General features: G+C 51.9%; 1 protein-coding gene across 3 annotated transcripts in view; it reads right to left on the reverse strand.

Moving 5' to 3' along the window:
- Nucleotides 1-286: 286 nt before the first annotated feature.
- Nucleotides 287-14050, reverse strand: part of NIPSNAP2 (nipsnap homolog 2) — a 29650-nt gene continuing 15886 nt past the window's right edge. For all 3 annotated transcript variants that reach the window (XM_079120224.1, XM_079120222.1, XM_079120223.1), the window contains 5 exons: nt 13308-13448; nt 12460-12491; nt 6157-6251; nt 2820-2903; nt 287-1362 (listed from right to left, as the gene is read on the reverse strand). In XM_079120224.1, the coding sequence (XP_078976350.1) occupies nt 1298-1362; nt 2820-2903; nt 6157-6251; nt 12460-12491; nt 13308-13448 (417 nt within the window). In that variant the 3' untranslated portion in view covers nt 287-1297. The remainder of the gene's footprint in view (nt 1363-2819; nt 2904-6156; nt 6252-12459; nt 12492-13307; nt 13449-14050) is intronic.

The following is a 14050-nucleotide window of genomic DNA, read 5'->3' on the forward strand; positions in this document are numbered from 1 at the left end:
GAGTGGAGCACCGTGCAGGTCCTGGAGGAGCTGGTAAGGACTCAGATGGGCAAAGAACTGTCATTTTCACGAGCATCCACGAGCAAGTCTGAGCAGGTGCTCCTTCCTCAGTCTGAAGACTAGGGCCCAGGCTCCCAGCGTGAGCAGCCCGCTGAGCGGGCTCTGGGCGGGTTGCGCGGCGCGGTCCCAGTGCAGTGTTCTGTGCTGGATGGCTTTCCCCAGCCCACGCTGGGGGCACAAGTCATTCTTGGCACAAGTCCACACAAAAAAGATCACATACACATAATATGAGAAAACTAAGAGGATTTTATTGACTTTTATATGTTCTTGGAGAAAACCATTCACATGTAAAAGTTTGACATTGGATGAGATTTATTCACACTTTGTTTTACACATAAATTCCTTAATTTGTGGGGAAGACATGATTTTTCAGTTCAACAGGACTTTCACATGATTACAGTCACAAAATTGGCACACTATTTTAAAAACTGAACCAAACAGGCAGGACAAAGTGTGAGCTAGACGCTGATTCAAACCTTGACAGGGCCTTCCCCCTGGGCCTTGGAAGTCCTGCTGTGAACTTACTGAAATACCAACCCAGCGTCTCAGGTCACAAGTGATTGTTCACAAAATAAAACCTCTTTTCCAAGTGCTGCTTGTTTTATAGAAAAATATTACAAATAAAAATTAGTGCTATTCGAGGTGTTCATTTCAAGGTCATGACAGAGGTCAAGCCACGCCCCACAGACATCACCACACCCTTTGTGAGACGGAGCTGCCAAGGAAGCCCCGGCCCACAGCTCAGTGCTCACACTGCTGACTGTGCCCACTCAACGTGAGGCTGAGCTGGCATCTTCAGTGTCGAGGACACTCATCATTTGTTCCTAGTTTGAGACTCAGAAAAAAATGCTCCGAAACGTGACGAAATCTGTATTTCTTCCTGATACAAGAAATTTGCCAAAATCTGTGATCATAAACCAGATTTGCTGTTTAGAAAGCAATGGCTGGGTGCTTTCACGGTTGGAATCTTATTCAGAGATGATTCAGATTTTAATCTGGACCGGCTCCTGGAGGGTCGGGGAGGCGGCCAGTATCCTCGGGCGGGTTGACGGGCTCAGGAGAACAGCACTGCTGGCCAGTCAGAGGCAGTGGTCTTGTTCACGATGGTGTGGATTGAAGAGGAGGTCTCTCGTGAGCTATGTACAGCAGCGTACGTCAGTGTTTCTCTCATCAGCGCACAGTTAATCTACGACAATGCCTGTCCTGTGACTTGCGCAGGCACCCCAGATTCTCTGCTCTACTGCAGGGGTGAGGTCTTCAGTGGGATCATGATTCTGGATTCCATTTCCTGAATGAGAGGGACTGAAAACGGCAGCAAGGTCAGTGTGCTGGTCTCTCCAAGCACACTGCAGTAGACACACATTAACAAGCAGGCTGCTCAGAGGACGAGCCCAGGACCAGCTAGCCTCCTGTAAGATGTTATCAAAACTGGAAAAGTGTTTCCTGTGCGGGAAATTAGGAAAGTCCATATTGTGAGAAAAAAGGTGATTTCTCAAAAGGTTCTTTGAACTAAAATAAAATGATATAAAACCAAGTAATACTACGTCTGCATGTATGCTGCACAGAGATGATGTGCTTGTAAAACTGCTCTTCAGAGTAAACACAGCTTTGGGAGCTGATGGAGTGTAAGAGTAGCCAGAATCACATGATCTTTTAAACTAAAACACAAGGTGAATAAATCACTCTTGCATTTTCTTGGTAATATATGGTCTTAAAAATACCTGACATACATGATTGGCATTCAGCGTGTCTGTCGGCACCACTGTGGTGTACTCAGCCTGATTCTGCTGTTACATAGATCAAGGAGGGTTTTGTGATTCATGTGTGTATACATGTGTAGATGTGTATATGTACATGTATTATATGAAAAGTCTGATTTATCAAACTTAATTCCTTTTTGGTCCTAGGATTGAACCCAGGGGTGCTTTACCAGTGAGTCACATCCCCAGCCCTTTTTATGTTTTATTCTGAGACAGAGTCTCACTAAGTTGCTTTCGGTCTTGCTAAGTTGCTGAGGCTGGCCTTGAACTTGCAATCCTCCTGCCTCAGTCACTCAAGTAGCTGGGATTACAGGCATGTGCCACTGTGCCTGGCAAAACTACTCTTCTCAATTGACCTACTATGCTGTTTTTTTGGAACTGATAATTTTGATAAGAAAGAGGAAGCTTAGGAAAAAACTTGTATAATAATACTTCAAAGAATATAGAAATCTATAAAAAATAATAAAAGAGGTAATATCATAAAGCTCACAACACCAAGGGACTGAAAACTGTGCCAGGCAATACACCTATGTGAAAGAATCAATGCTGTTCTTCTTTCTTTTTTTCTTCATTTTTTTGGTGCCTAGGAGTGAATCCAGGGACACTTAACAACTAAGCCACATCCCCACCCCCCCCCCCCCCCTTTTTTTGTATTTTATTTGGAGACAGGGTCTCACTGAGTTACTTAGGGCCTCACTAAGTTGCTCAAAGTCCTCCTGCCTCAGCCTCCCAAGCCATTGGGATCATAGGCGTGCCCATCATACCCAACTTCAATGTTCTTTACAGAAACAGTCAAGGAAGCGTCACAGAAAATCTACCTCTCCACTCTCTCCAGCGCAAACGCACTCTGCAGGCAACACACTGTATTTCGCAGAACACACATCGGCTTTAGGGAAGGAGGAGCCCGGGGCACCAGGCGCGAGGCGTCAGTATCTGGGGCGCGCCGCGCACAGGGTGGCCCGCGGACACGCCCGCCCGCCCGCACGCGTGCACGGTTACCTGTGTAGTACACCAGCTCTTCCCAGCCGTGTTTGTGCCAGGCTGCGTTCCGTATGTCTTCCCTGGTCTGAAGGTCCTTGTAAGCTTGAAAATAACCACAGAAAAAGCGCGACCTCACCGTGCCGCCTCTGCGCGCGCCCGCCGGCAGGTCGGGGGTTCTGCGTCCACTCGGGCCCTCGGGCCCCGCGGGGAAACGGCCCGCTCTCCTGAGCACACTCGGCTGGGCCCAGGGCGGCAGCAGGGCGGCAGCGGGCAGCCTGCGGCCGCTGGGCAGGGCTCCTCACGCACCCAAGCAGCACCAGGCTCCGTGGAGCACGGACGGCAGCACCGGTCCAGGGCGCGGAGGGCGCCTGCCCAGCCGGCGTCGTCCCAGCTCCGCAGAAACCGAACAAAGGGAACCTCAGTGCAGGTGAGAGGCCCTGGGAGCAGTGCAGGCAGGGTGCTGCGGGAGCTGCCCGCCGGGGTCCGAGGCCCGCAGCCGGCCTGAGGGGCGACCCCAGGCCCTGCAAGGCCTTCCCACCGCTGGCACTGCTTGCCCCGCGACGCCCGCGGGCATCTCCACGCAGGCTTTCTAGGCTCTTCCCTCCTGGCCAGTCCCAGACGGGGCTGCGGGCCGCCTGGCTGGGAAGCCTGTCAGCTCAACCACCTGGAGACACGGTTTTCCCCCAGGACAAGGCGGGGGGCTTTCCCATTCTCTGCATTTGCCTTTGTTGTGGTAAAGCAGACCTAACACAGCACCGACCGCTGTGAGCAGGTGAGCGCGGTTGTGGCCCACACAACCTGCCCGCCAGGGTTTCCCTGCAGCTCCCGCCCGCTGCCCAGAAGCCGCTGGCCCTCTGCTCGCCGGTCCTGCCTGCCACATCTAAGGGGAAGCACACAGGAGGTGTTCCGCCCTGCCTGACTTCACTTGCCTAATGTCTGCAGAGTTCTTCTGTGTCTGAAAAGGATCAGAGTTTATTCTGTTTTATGGCTGAATAATGTTCAACTCTGTGTTTATTCCAGATTTGCTTATCTGTCATCTGCCTTTCTCTCTTTTGGGGAGTGGGGTGACATTTTTATCTCTCTCTCTCTTTTGTTTTTGGTACTGGGGATTGAACCCAGGAATGCTCAAACAACGAGCCACACCCCTAGCCCTTTAAATTTTTTATTTAGAGGCAGGGTTTCACTAAGTTTCTGAGGCTGGCTTTGAACTCATGATCCGCCTGCCTTAGCCTCTCAAGTAGCTGGGATTACAGACGTGGCTGCTGCACCGAGCTGTGGGGTGATTTCAGAGACTGCCCTGAGGAGGTTAGCACACTGGAAGGAGCCCAGAGGGGTGCTGGAGGAGGCTCCAGGAGGGTGGGAGAGGGTGGCACCTGCAGGCTGAGGGAGGCAGAGACTCTGAAGCCAGGAGTGCTGAGCCCAGCCTGGCTCAGCCACTTAACAGTGGTCTGGGCACCCGTTTGACAGCTGTGAGTCAAGCATCAGGGGTGAAGGGAGGACTGCCCAGTGTTGGAGGGGCCTGATGAATGCACTCTCCTGCTCTAAAAACACAGCACCGTGGCCAGGCCCCTGGGAGTCCATGTCTGCACACCCCAGTTCTCCTCCCATTAGCAGGAACTGGGCAGGGGCATGTGGGACATGGACTCAGGAGAAGGTGGACGCCGTGGCAGGGTAAGAAGGTGGAGAAGAGGCCTGGGCATCTGCATTAGGAGCACCTGCAGCTCCTGGTCTGTCTGCGGCTCCAAGAGGCCTCGAGGCAGCATGAGGGGCCTGCCCGGCTCCCCACCTGGCACCTGCCTGTTGCAACACCAGGCTCTTTGCCAGGGAGTCCCATCCAGACAGGCGACAGGTGCTGAGGGAAGCCATGTGTGCTGGCTTGATCCCACCCGGGAGGCAGAGCACACGGTGACAGAGGACTTCCCTCGTGTGACCCTGGCCAGCCTTGAGGCCTCCACAGGCAGACACAGGGAGGCTGGGCGGGGTCAGACTTTTCAGTTTGTATCCTAGACAGGTGCTGTTTTTGAAATAATAATTAAAATGACTCCACACTTACTTCCTACCCCTAAAGGTTAAATTATGGGCACCTTAATCTCAGAAGGTTGAGAAAGGCAGAACGCAGTTAGAGGTGTTTCTAACCTACTGCATTTGAAAGCTGATACTCCTGGGGTGGATCCAGGCAGAGTCCTTAGGAACCTCTTGGCTGTGTCCAGGAGGCATGTCCACCATCGTGTGGAGCCCTGCTCCTGCTCTAGCAGGGAGGGAGGCACAATGCAACCAGTGTGGCAGCCAGCATCACGCAGGACTCGGGGGCCCAGGGGACAGAGGCACTCCTCAGGATGGTGACACATTCCCAGGGGTGGGTCACATCTGAAGCAGGCTCTGAGGATACCAAAGCATGTGCCAAACAGAAGTGGGTGGGGAGGGTGGAAGGAGAGGGAGGCAGGTCCCTGGGACAGGGCACTCCCTCACAAAGGAGGCTGGAGAGGGTGCCTGGAAGCTCTGGGGTGGACTGAGGGTGCAGGGGCACAGCCCAGGGCTGGCGAGACACACCTCAGCACCTCTCTGCAGCTTCCTGCTTCCCCGGTCCCTTCACCTGGGCCCCTTGGTCTCCAGCAGACCCCTGGCCTCCGCCTCTGTGCCCCGGGGCAGGCCTGCGCTTGCTGTGCTGATGCTGGGTGCAGACCCCTGGCCTCTGCCTCTGTGCCCCGGGACAGGCCTGCTGAGGCTGGGTGCAGACCCCTGGCCTCTGCCTCTGTGCCCCGGGACAGGCCTGCTGAGGCTGGGTGTAGACCCCTGACCTCCGCCTCTGTGCCCTGGGGCAGGCCTGCGCTTGCTGTGCTGATGCTGGGTGCAGACCCCTGGCCTCTGCCTCTGTGCCCCGGGACAGGCCTGCTGATGCTGGGTGCAGACCCCTGGCCTCTGCCTCTGTGCCCTGGGGCAGGCCTGCACTTGCTGTGCTGATGCTGGGTGCAGACCCCTGGCCTCCGCCTCTGTGCCCCGGAACAGGCCTGCTGATGCTGGGTGCAGACCCCTGGCCTCTGCCTCTGTGCCCCGGGACAGGCCTGCGCTTGCTGTGCTGATGCTGGGTGCAGACCCTTGGCCTCTGCCTCTGTGCCCCGGGACAGGCCTGCTGATGCTGGGTGCAGACCCTTGGCCTCTGCCTCTGTGCCCCGGGACAGGCCTGCTGATGCTGGGTGTAGACCCCTGGCCTCTGCCTCTGTGCCCCGGGGCAGGCCTGCGCTTGCTGTGCTGATGCTGGGTGTGCCCAGGCTGTTGATGTGCGCTGGTGCCCAGCATGACTGACTGGGAATGGACTCGCGAACCAGCCACTCGGAGCAGAGGGGAGCACACCTACCCCAAAGGTGGTGCACCATGTACAGCTGCCCAATCTGCGAGAAGAACCCGCCCACTGCCTCGTTGCTGTCCTGTCTGAAGCGGATCGCCCGAGCCCTGGAAGGGAAAAGCAAGCGGGAGTTAGAAGAGCCGGGGGCACCCTCCCACACGGGCCAGTCCAGAACCGAGATGGCTGCCCTCTAGTCGTAGATTCTACAGGCTATCAGCGCAATCAGAAGTCACTTTAATGCCAGCAAATGCCCTACTCTGTAGCTACACCACTTTCGTGAGAGATGGACAGGATTTAATGACCATTCACACAGCAGTGACTTAAAGGTATGTATGTGGCTGCAGGAATTCCTGACAGTCAGGAAAGCTGGCAGAGATGACCTGGTGACTTAAAAAGAATCACTTCCCCAAGGATATCTTTAGGAGAGTGTGGGGCACTAGACACCCAGGATGCCAGAGGGAACTATCTCCAAGGAGACAGAGCCTGTGCCAGGGGACAGGCGTAAGCCCAGAGGAGAGCAGCGTGCTTTCACAGCAGCCTGATGGCAAGCCCGGAGAAGCAGGTGTACTGCCTCCCGAGAGGGTCTGCAGCCTCCCGAAGGAAGCGGCGAGAGAGCTGGGCGCAGCTTCTGGGCAGGCACCATCACGCCATCACTGACACAGCGAGCTGCGGGTGCTCCCTTTCTTACCAGAGCAAGCCACTGGAGAGTGAGCACTAAGGCACTCAGCATGTTCCCCATAGGCAAGAAGGTGCGTCTGCACGCGTCTTCAAGGTGTGATCAAATTGGCTGAAAACTGTTTAATTGCTGGGTGAAAAAAAACCCTCAAAAATCCTGCTGCCAAAGGTATCAGCTCTTCAACTTGAGCACCTCCTTCCAGACTTGTAACGGGTACTTTCTTAGAATCAAAGGTGAAAACGAAGGCAGGCACTGCAGAAGATGTGGGGATGCCACCAGAAGCAAAGCGGGGGTCGTCAGGTCTCCTGCCAGGGGTCACCCAGGACCCTGCCGCCAGCATGCCTGTGTTCTGAGTGACAGGACTCGGGAGGAGACTTGGTGTGACTCATTTTCCAATGGGCTGGAGGCCCACGGCCAAGGCCTACGGGGTAGGCGCAACCCCCCGGGGCAGAGACTCTAGGCTGGCTGGCCAGCACGTTCTCTTATGGGAGCTGAACCACACCACCTCACAGGGACGCAGAGTGAACGAGAACAAGCTGGGAGTGAAGAAGCCAGTATGCCTGGGGCCACTCTGCACACCTGTTCTCGTCTACCAGGTGCTGGACACCAGCAGCCTGGCGAGGCCCAAGTTCCTGGCTCCTGGTGGTAGAGCCCCACGGGTTAGCCGTAAATGGTTTCAGACTCTTACCTTTACATTTGGAAGTAAGTGATCAATAACTTCATGAAAATTATACATCCGATTGGTAAATTATTGAAATTAAGCAAATCAATTTAACGTGCACTCTAAACTCTGCTCAGAAGGAAAAAACTATTTCATTGAGTGATAAGTGTTCTGGATTATTCTTTTCATTCTGAATTTTTCTAATTCATTCATGGAAGGGAAAGGAAACATACCTGCCTGAGCCTGGTAATGACCAGAACGTGCACTGAAAGGAGACCACCATCTCAAATAGTTACCTATGTGCTGAAATACAAATCCAGTGTTGAACTGGCTTCGCAAAAGTTTTCACAAGTAACTAAATAACCTCAATACGTCCTCGTGGATTCCCTACTAAATATTAATTAGTAATATGCGCAAATTAAATCGAACATCTAAATTATTACAGTTATAGGTCAAAAACAAAACACACAAGAAACAAGGAGAATCCCTGGAGTCGACGGCACCGGCAGCGGGGCTTCATCAAGTGTACTTCTCAGCCTAAGTCACAAGAACTGTGGCTTGTGTTACTTAGCCAGTGACGGTCTGAGGAAAGAACTGTGAGGAATAAGATCCCAGGACCACGTGCTAGAGCAGGAAGAGATCTTTAGTGATGTATCGCAAAGCAAGAAATTTCACGATCGTAACAGAACATATAAATGGAAAGTAAATAACAGCCACCGGTTCCGGTTTAAAAAAGGCATGGAGAACCAGCACCCCGAGCTGCTCACGCCCTGGTATTTTCCCAAGCACTGCATGGCCTCTTCTGCGGAAGACGATGCTGTGGTGGGTGGTGCAGGGAGCAGAGCATGGGCCTCACGCACCTTTAGTTCTCCATCCAGGCGTGGCGTTCTCCAGGCTCACCACGCTATCAGCTGCAGATCTGGCTTATTTACACCACTCTGGAAAATTTCCACACGTGACTCTACTGTGATCTCTCTCCCTGGCTTCTGGTAGCTCACAATTGGGCAGGTACAGTGGATCCATTTCTTCTCTCATCGCACCACGTGTCCATCCACTCAACATTCACTGACCACTGAGGACGTGCCAGGCGGGGCAGAGAGTTGCAGGATGGCCCCTGGCAGGGACATGGAGCAGCTGTGTGGGCACCTCCAGAGGACATGCAGGGATGCCGGCTCCAGCCTCGGTTGTGCATGCCTCGCTTTCTTTTTTACTTATTTATTTGTTTTTAAATTTTTTTCTTTTTTTTATTAAATTTTTACAGACTGCATTTTGATTCATTGTACACAAATGGAGTACAACTTTTCATTTCTATGGTTGTAGACAATGTAGATTCACACCCTTCATATAATCATACATATACATAGGGTAATACTGTCTGTTTCATTCCACTATCTTTCCGTCCTCCACCCTCTTCCACCCCATTTTCCTCTATACCATCCAAAATTCCTTCATTCTTCTCTTTCCCCCCAAGCACACCCCCTTGATACATATCGTCATCCACTTATCAGAGAAAACATTTGGCCTTTGGTTTTTGGGGCTTGGCCTATTTCACTTAGCATGATATTTTCCAACTTCATCCATTTACCAGCAAATGCCATAATTTTACTCTTCTTTATGGCTGAGTAATATTCCATTGTGTATATAGACCACAGTTTCTTTATCCATTCACCAATTGAAGGGCATCTCGGATGGTTCTACAATCTAGCTATTGTGAATTGAGCTGCTACGAACATTGATGTGGCTGTATCTCTGTAGGGTGCTGACTTTAAGTCCTTTGGGTATAAACTGAGGAGTGGGATAGCTGGGTCAAATGGTGGGTCCATTCCAAGTTTTCTGAGGAATCTCCATACTGCTTTCCAGAGTGGCTGCACCAATTTGTAGTCCCACCAGCAATGTGTGAGTGTGCCTTTTTTCTCACATCCACGCCAACACTTATTATTGCTTGTGTTCTTGATAATAGCCATGCTAATTGGAGTTAGATGGAATCTTAGGTGGTTTTAATCTGTATTTCTCTAATTATTAATTTTTACAGACTGCATTTTGATTCACTGTATCCAAATGGGGTACATCATTTCGTTTCCATGGTTGTGCACTGTGGGCTCACACCTCTCGTGTAACCACACGTGCACATGGGTCATGATGTCTCAGTCCACTGGTCTTCACACCGCCTCACTCTCTGACTCGGCATCATCCTTGGATCTGAGGCATGATCACACTAAATGAGGTGTGTCTCAGTCGCTCTGTGGATTGCTTTTGACACTCTCTGAGCTGCACTGGTGTCCCATCCTGAGGTTCTATTAAGTCCACAGGCTTGTGTGGCGATCACAGTCCAGTGCTCAAGGCCCCTTGTGCCCGCCAGGCCTCATTCCCACTCCCAAGGCCGCCAGGACCGCTCACCTGCTCTGCGGATTCGGAGCTGGCTTCTGGATGCCTCACACCAGTGGAGTCTTGCAGCAGCGTGGGGTGGCGCCGGCCCAGAACCCAGGTACTCGCAGGCTGACGCAGATGGCAAGGCTAGCTGGGCGACTCAGCAAGACCCTGTCTCAAAAACCAAAGCGGAAGCAGAACCCAAGGGGACCTGGGGCTGTCGCTTGGGGTACAGCACCCGTGTCCTACCAACGAGAGGCAGCGTCCCCCTTCTCCTTCTCCACAGGAGTGCCCCTGCGGCCTGCCCACAGCTGCGGCCCCAGTCCTGCCCCTCCTGCTGAGCTGCACTCCTGCTCATGGGCATCTGTGCCACTTCGTGATGAGGCTCTTATGAAGTGGCTGCTACGGACGTTGGGCACAGCATCCGTGAGTGCAAGCTTCCCTTTCTAGAGTGTTCCTGGAAGCACAAAGGCTGGACGTGCGAAAGCCACACAGCATTTTGAAGAGCAGACCGGCTGCCTTCCCCCGTGGCGGCATCACTTTATGTTCCTGCCGGCAGTGTGCACAGCTTCCAATTTTGGATGAAGCATGCGTCTGCCTTCCGTTTCAGCCATCGTGGTGGGTACCATGCGGTTTTTCACTGAGGTCTCGATCTGTATTTTACGATGACCGCGGGTGTTGAACATCTTTCATGTGTTAGGCATTCCTATGTCTTCTCTGAAACGCCTATTCAAATCCTTTGCCCATTAAAAAAAAAGTTTTAAAATTTATTTTATTTTTAAAAAATTCATTTCTTTTTTATGGTAGTTTAAAAAAAATTAAAAGTACCAGGCGCGGTAGTGCATGCCTGTAATCCCAGCAGCTCGGGAGGCTGAGGCAGAAGGATCACAAGTTCAAAGCCGACCTAAGCAACTTAGTGAGACACTGTCTCAAAATAAAATAAAAAATAAAAAGGGCTGGGGATGTGGTTCAGTGGTTAAGTGCCCCTGGGTTCAATCCCCAGTACCCCAAAAAAAAAAAAAAAAGTTAACACTGACCACCTGACTGTTTAAGGAGCAGCTCAGTGGGCCACGCTGTACACGGGGCATCCAGGTCTCACACCTGGCAAAACCTCACTGCTGCTCCTGCCACGAGGCCAACCTCTCCCCCACTCCTCCCAGCCCCCTCGAGCTGCTGGCCCTCTGGTCTGCGATTCTGCCTGCGCTGGACACAGGTCCTGTGAGTGTCATGCCTGCCTGTCCTCCTGAGACTGGTCTTGTCACGCCACAGCAGTGACAACCCACTTTCCAAGGCTGCGCAATCTTCTGCTCTGTGCACCTCACGCACACACCCGCTGGCGGACACCGGCTAGCAGACACAGAGCTGCCTCCACCCCGCTGCTTGGATGGTGCTGCATGCAAGGACACAGGTGGGCGTGCAGCTCTGCGGGTCCTGTTCCGGATCCTCCTGGTGCTTGCCCAGCAGTGGATCACCTAGATCCTACTGTGAGTCCGTTTTCCTTTGGGGATCCTCCACTTGCTTTCCACTGAGGCTCAAGACTTGGCACTCCCAGGGACACATCTCTGCTTCCTGCCCACACATGCCGTCTTCTGTTCTGGTGAGTACAGTGACAGGCGTCCTAATGGGTGTTGAGTGACATCCCTTCTAGTTTGGTTTGCACTTCTTTTATGATATTGATGCTGAGTGTTTTTTCATATGCCATTAGTCACTTTTACATCTTCTTGTGCCTGGTAGACACAAAACTATGGGTTCAATCCTAGCACTGGTAAAAAGCCAAACCAAGCCAAATCTCTATCTCCTTGGAGAATTGCCTGCTCAAGTCCCTTACTCAGTTTTTAACTGGGTTATTTGTATTTTTTTTTTTTTTTTTTAGTATTGGAGATTGAGCCCAGAGGGCCTCTGCCACTGGGCCACATTCCCAGCCCTTTTTACTTTTTATTTTGAGACATGGTTTTGCTGAGTTGCTGAGACTGGCTTCTAACTTGTGATCCTCCTGCCTCAGCCTCCTCAGTCACTGGGATTACAAGCATGGTTACCACCCTTGACTGGACATCTTTGTACGTGGAATAACCTCAAATGTTTTTGTTCAAAAATAAAGAGTTCTGCTGGGTGTGGTGGCTCAGGCCTGCAATCCCAGAAACCTGGGAAGCTGAGAGGGGGGATCACAAGTTTGAGGCCATGTGGGTAATTCCAAATAGCCTGGACTGCAGAAGTCAGGCAAACAAGATTGGTAGTAGGTAGATGATTTTTGAGGCTTAGAACATGTATGGAAAGGGAGATCCATGGCAGTATTATCTCTAGTTTTATACATGTTTTGAACACTTCATAATGAAAACATGAAGCAAAACGAGTATCTAAGCTGGGCGTAAGGTACATGCCCTTGTCCCCCTACCAGGGAGGCTGAGGCAGGGGCGCTGCTCAGGCCAGGAGCTGGAAAGCATCCTGGCAACACAGAGAGACCCTGGGGCCGCTCCTCCCCGAGTTTTTAAAAAGTCTAGAGTCAAGTCATGGCATTAGTCTCAGATATTTTTCTTAGTATTAATACTATGGCTTAAAAAATCTAATAAGACACTAATATGACTTACAAACTCAACGTTGATAATATACTCACCAGTAATTTCCCCACTCAATCATGGTTCCTGGCTGAAAAGAGATTTAGATTTTGGTTTGTTAGTTTTTCTGTGAAAAGAGATATAGAAATAGGAGTGAAAACGTGCTTGTTCCCCACGTCCCCACCCCTAGTGGCAACAAGCAGACTTCATACACACGGCTTCATGCAGGTAGACATCATGTACATGACGTCAGAGGAGGACATGCGCTTGCGTCAAGGCCACTGCGAGCCTGTCCTGCAGACGCACTGAAGGTCACCCTTCACCTCTCCTAGCTTGGAGGCGGTCATCAGACACCGAGAGCTGCCGAGATGCTCTGCTCTCTCACAGGCACGCGATACACACACTCGCTCTTTGTCAACAGAATCAATGCTGCTGTCTGAGGCTCCTTTCTAGTAGTTGCAGAACAACTACAGGGCACCATAAGAGGTTACTTCTGGGGTAGGTACAGCTCAGTGGTGGACACTGGTCAGCATGCATGAGGTCCTGGGTCTCCCCAGCACCATACCCCTCCACACACACAATTTCCTTCACTTTAGTGCTAAAGAATTTGCTCGATGGCCACAATGATTAATGTTTATTAGTTGCTCTAGTTCAACTCTGGTAGATGCCACATGTTACACCTAGTCCTGCACTTGAGATCTTTCTACTTAAGGAATAAAACTGTAAATTTTGGGAAAAAAAATCAAATAATGAACATATACAAGATCGTAAAGACAAAAGAGCTTAGCAAAGAGGAGTGAGGGAGAGAGGGAGCAGGAGAAGAATGAACAGGGAGAACCAGCATGTCTGGCAGAACGGGGTGCCCCTTCTTCATGGAACAGGGTGTCCAACCTGCCTGAGGACTTACCCGGAGCTGGTAAGACCTGAGCTCGTAGATATTAGGCCCGGGCCGCGGGATGGGCTCGTTCCAGAAGCTGAACTCCAGCAGCAGCTGATTCTTCCTAGAGAGCAGCATGTCACTCCTTGCCTTTCGGAAGTTCACGAATTCCTTTGGGAAGGAAATGCGCTCATGAAGTCCTGCAGCACCCATGCATGGACACACTCTAGGACACACGCTAGTGACCGTGCATTCCCACAGAACATGACTGCAGGTGGCAGTCAGCCTGGGACAACCCGGTCACATCTGCTGGATGGCCGGCGCTCCCTTCCCTAGAGCTCCAGGTGGGCGTCCTGAGTACCTAAGCAAGCATGCGGAGGAGGTTCGCTCCCTGGGTCCTTAGATTTCCTTAGCTGGGTGAGAGTCTGATGGGGATAACACGGTGCCTACAAACAGCAGACGGTTCAGAGGTGTTTACGATTGTCTGGGGACCTGGTGATGTGTGGCTGTCGACCTCCCTACCGAGAAGCACCTGCTAGTGAAGGCAGAGGCAGGGTGGCAGGCCAGCCAGATGAAGACGCACGAGGTCCCAGCACCCAGAGCAGAGGCCTGAGGAGGAGGGCTGGCTGTACCTGCCTTGCTGACTTTACAGCAAGAACTGTTAGCTTACCAGCACTTCACGGGTCACGTTACATTTAATACATTTAATACATTTAAATACAACGCGAGAGTCCAAATGTCAAAATGTCCACTAAAAAACTGAGCAGTTCACT

Source organism: Sciurus vulgaris, assembly GCF_902686455.1.
Source record: "Sciurus vulgaris genome assembly, chromosome: 18".
Taxonomy (NCBI): domain Eukaryota; kingdom Metazoa; phylum Chordata; class Mammalia; order Rodentia; family Sciuridae; genus Sciurus; species Sciurus vulgaris.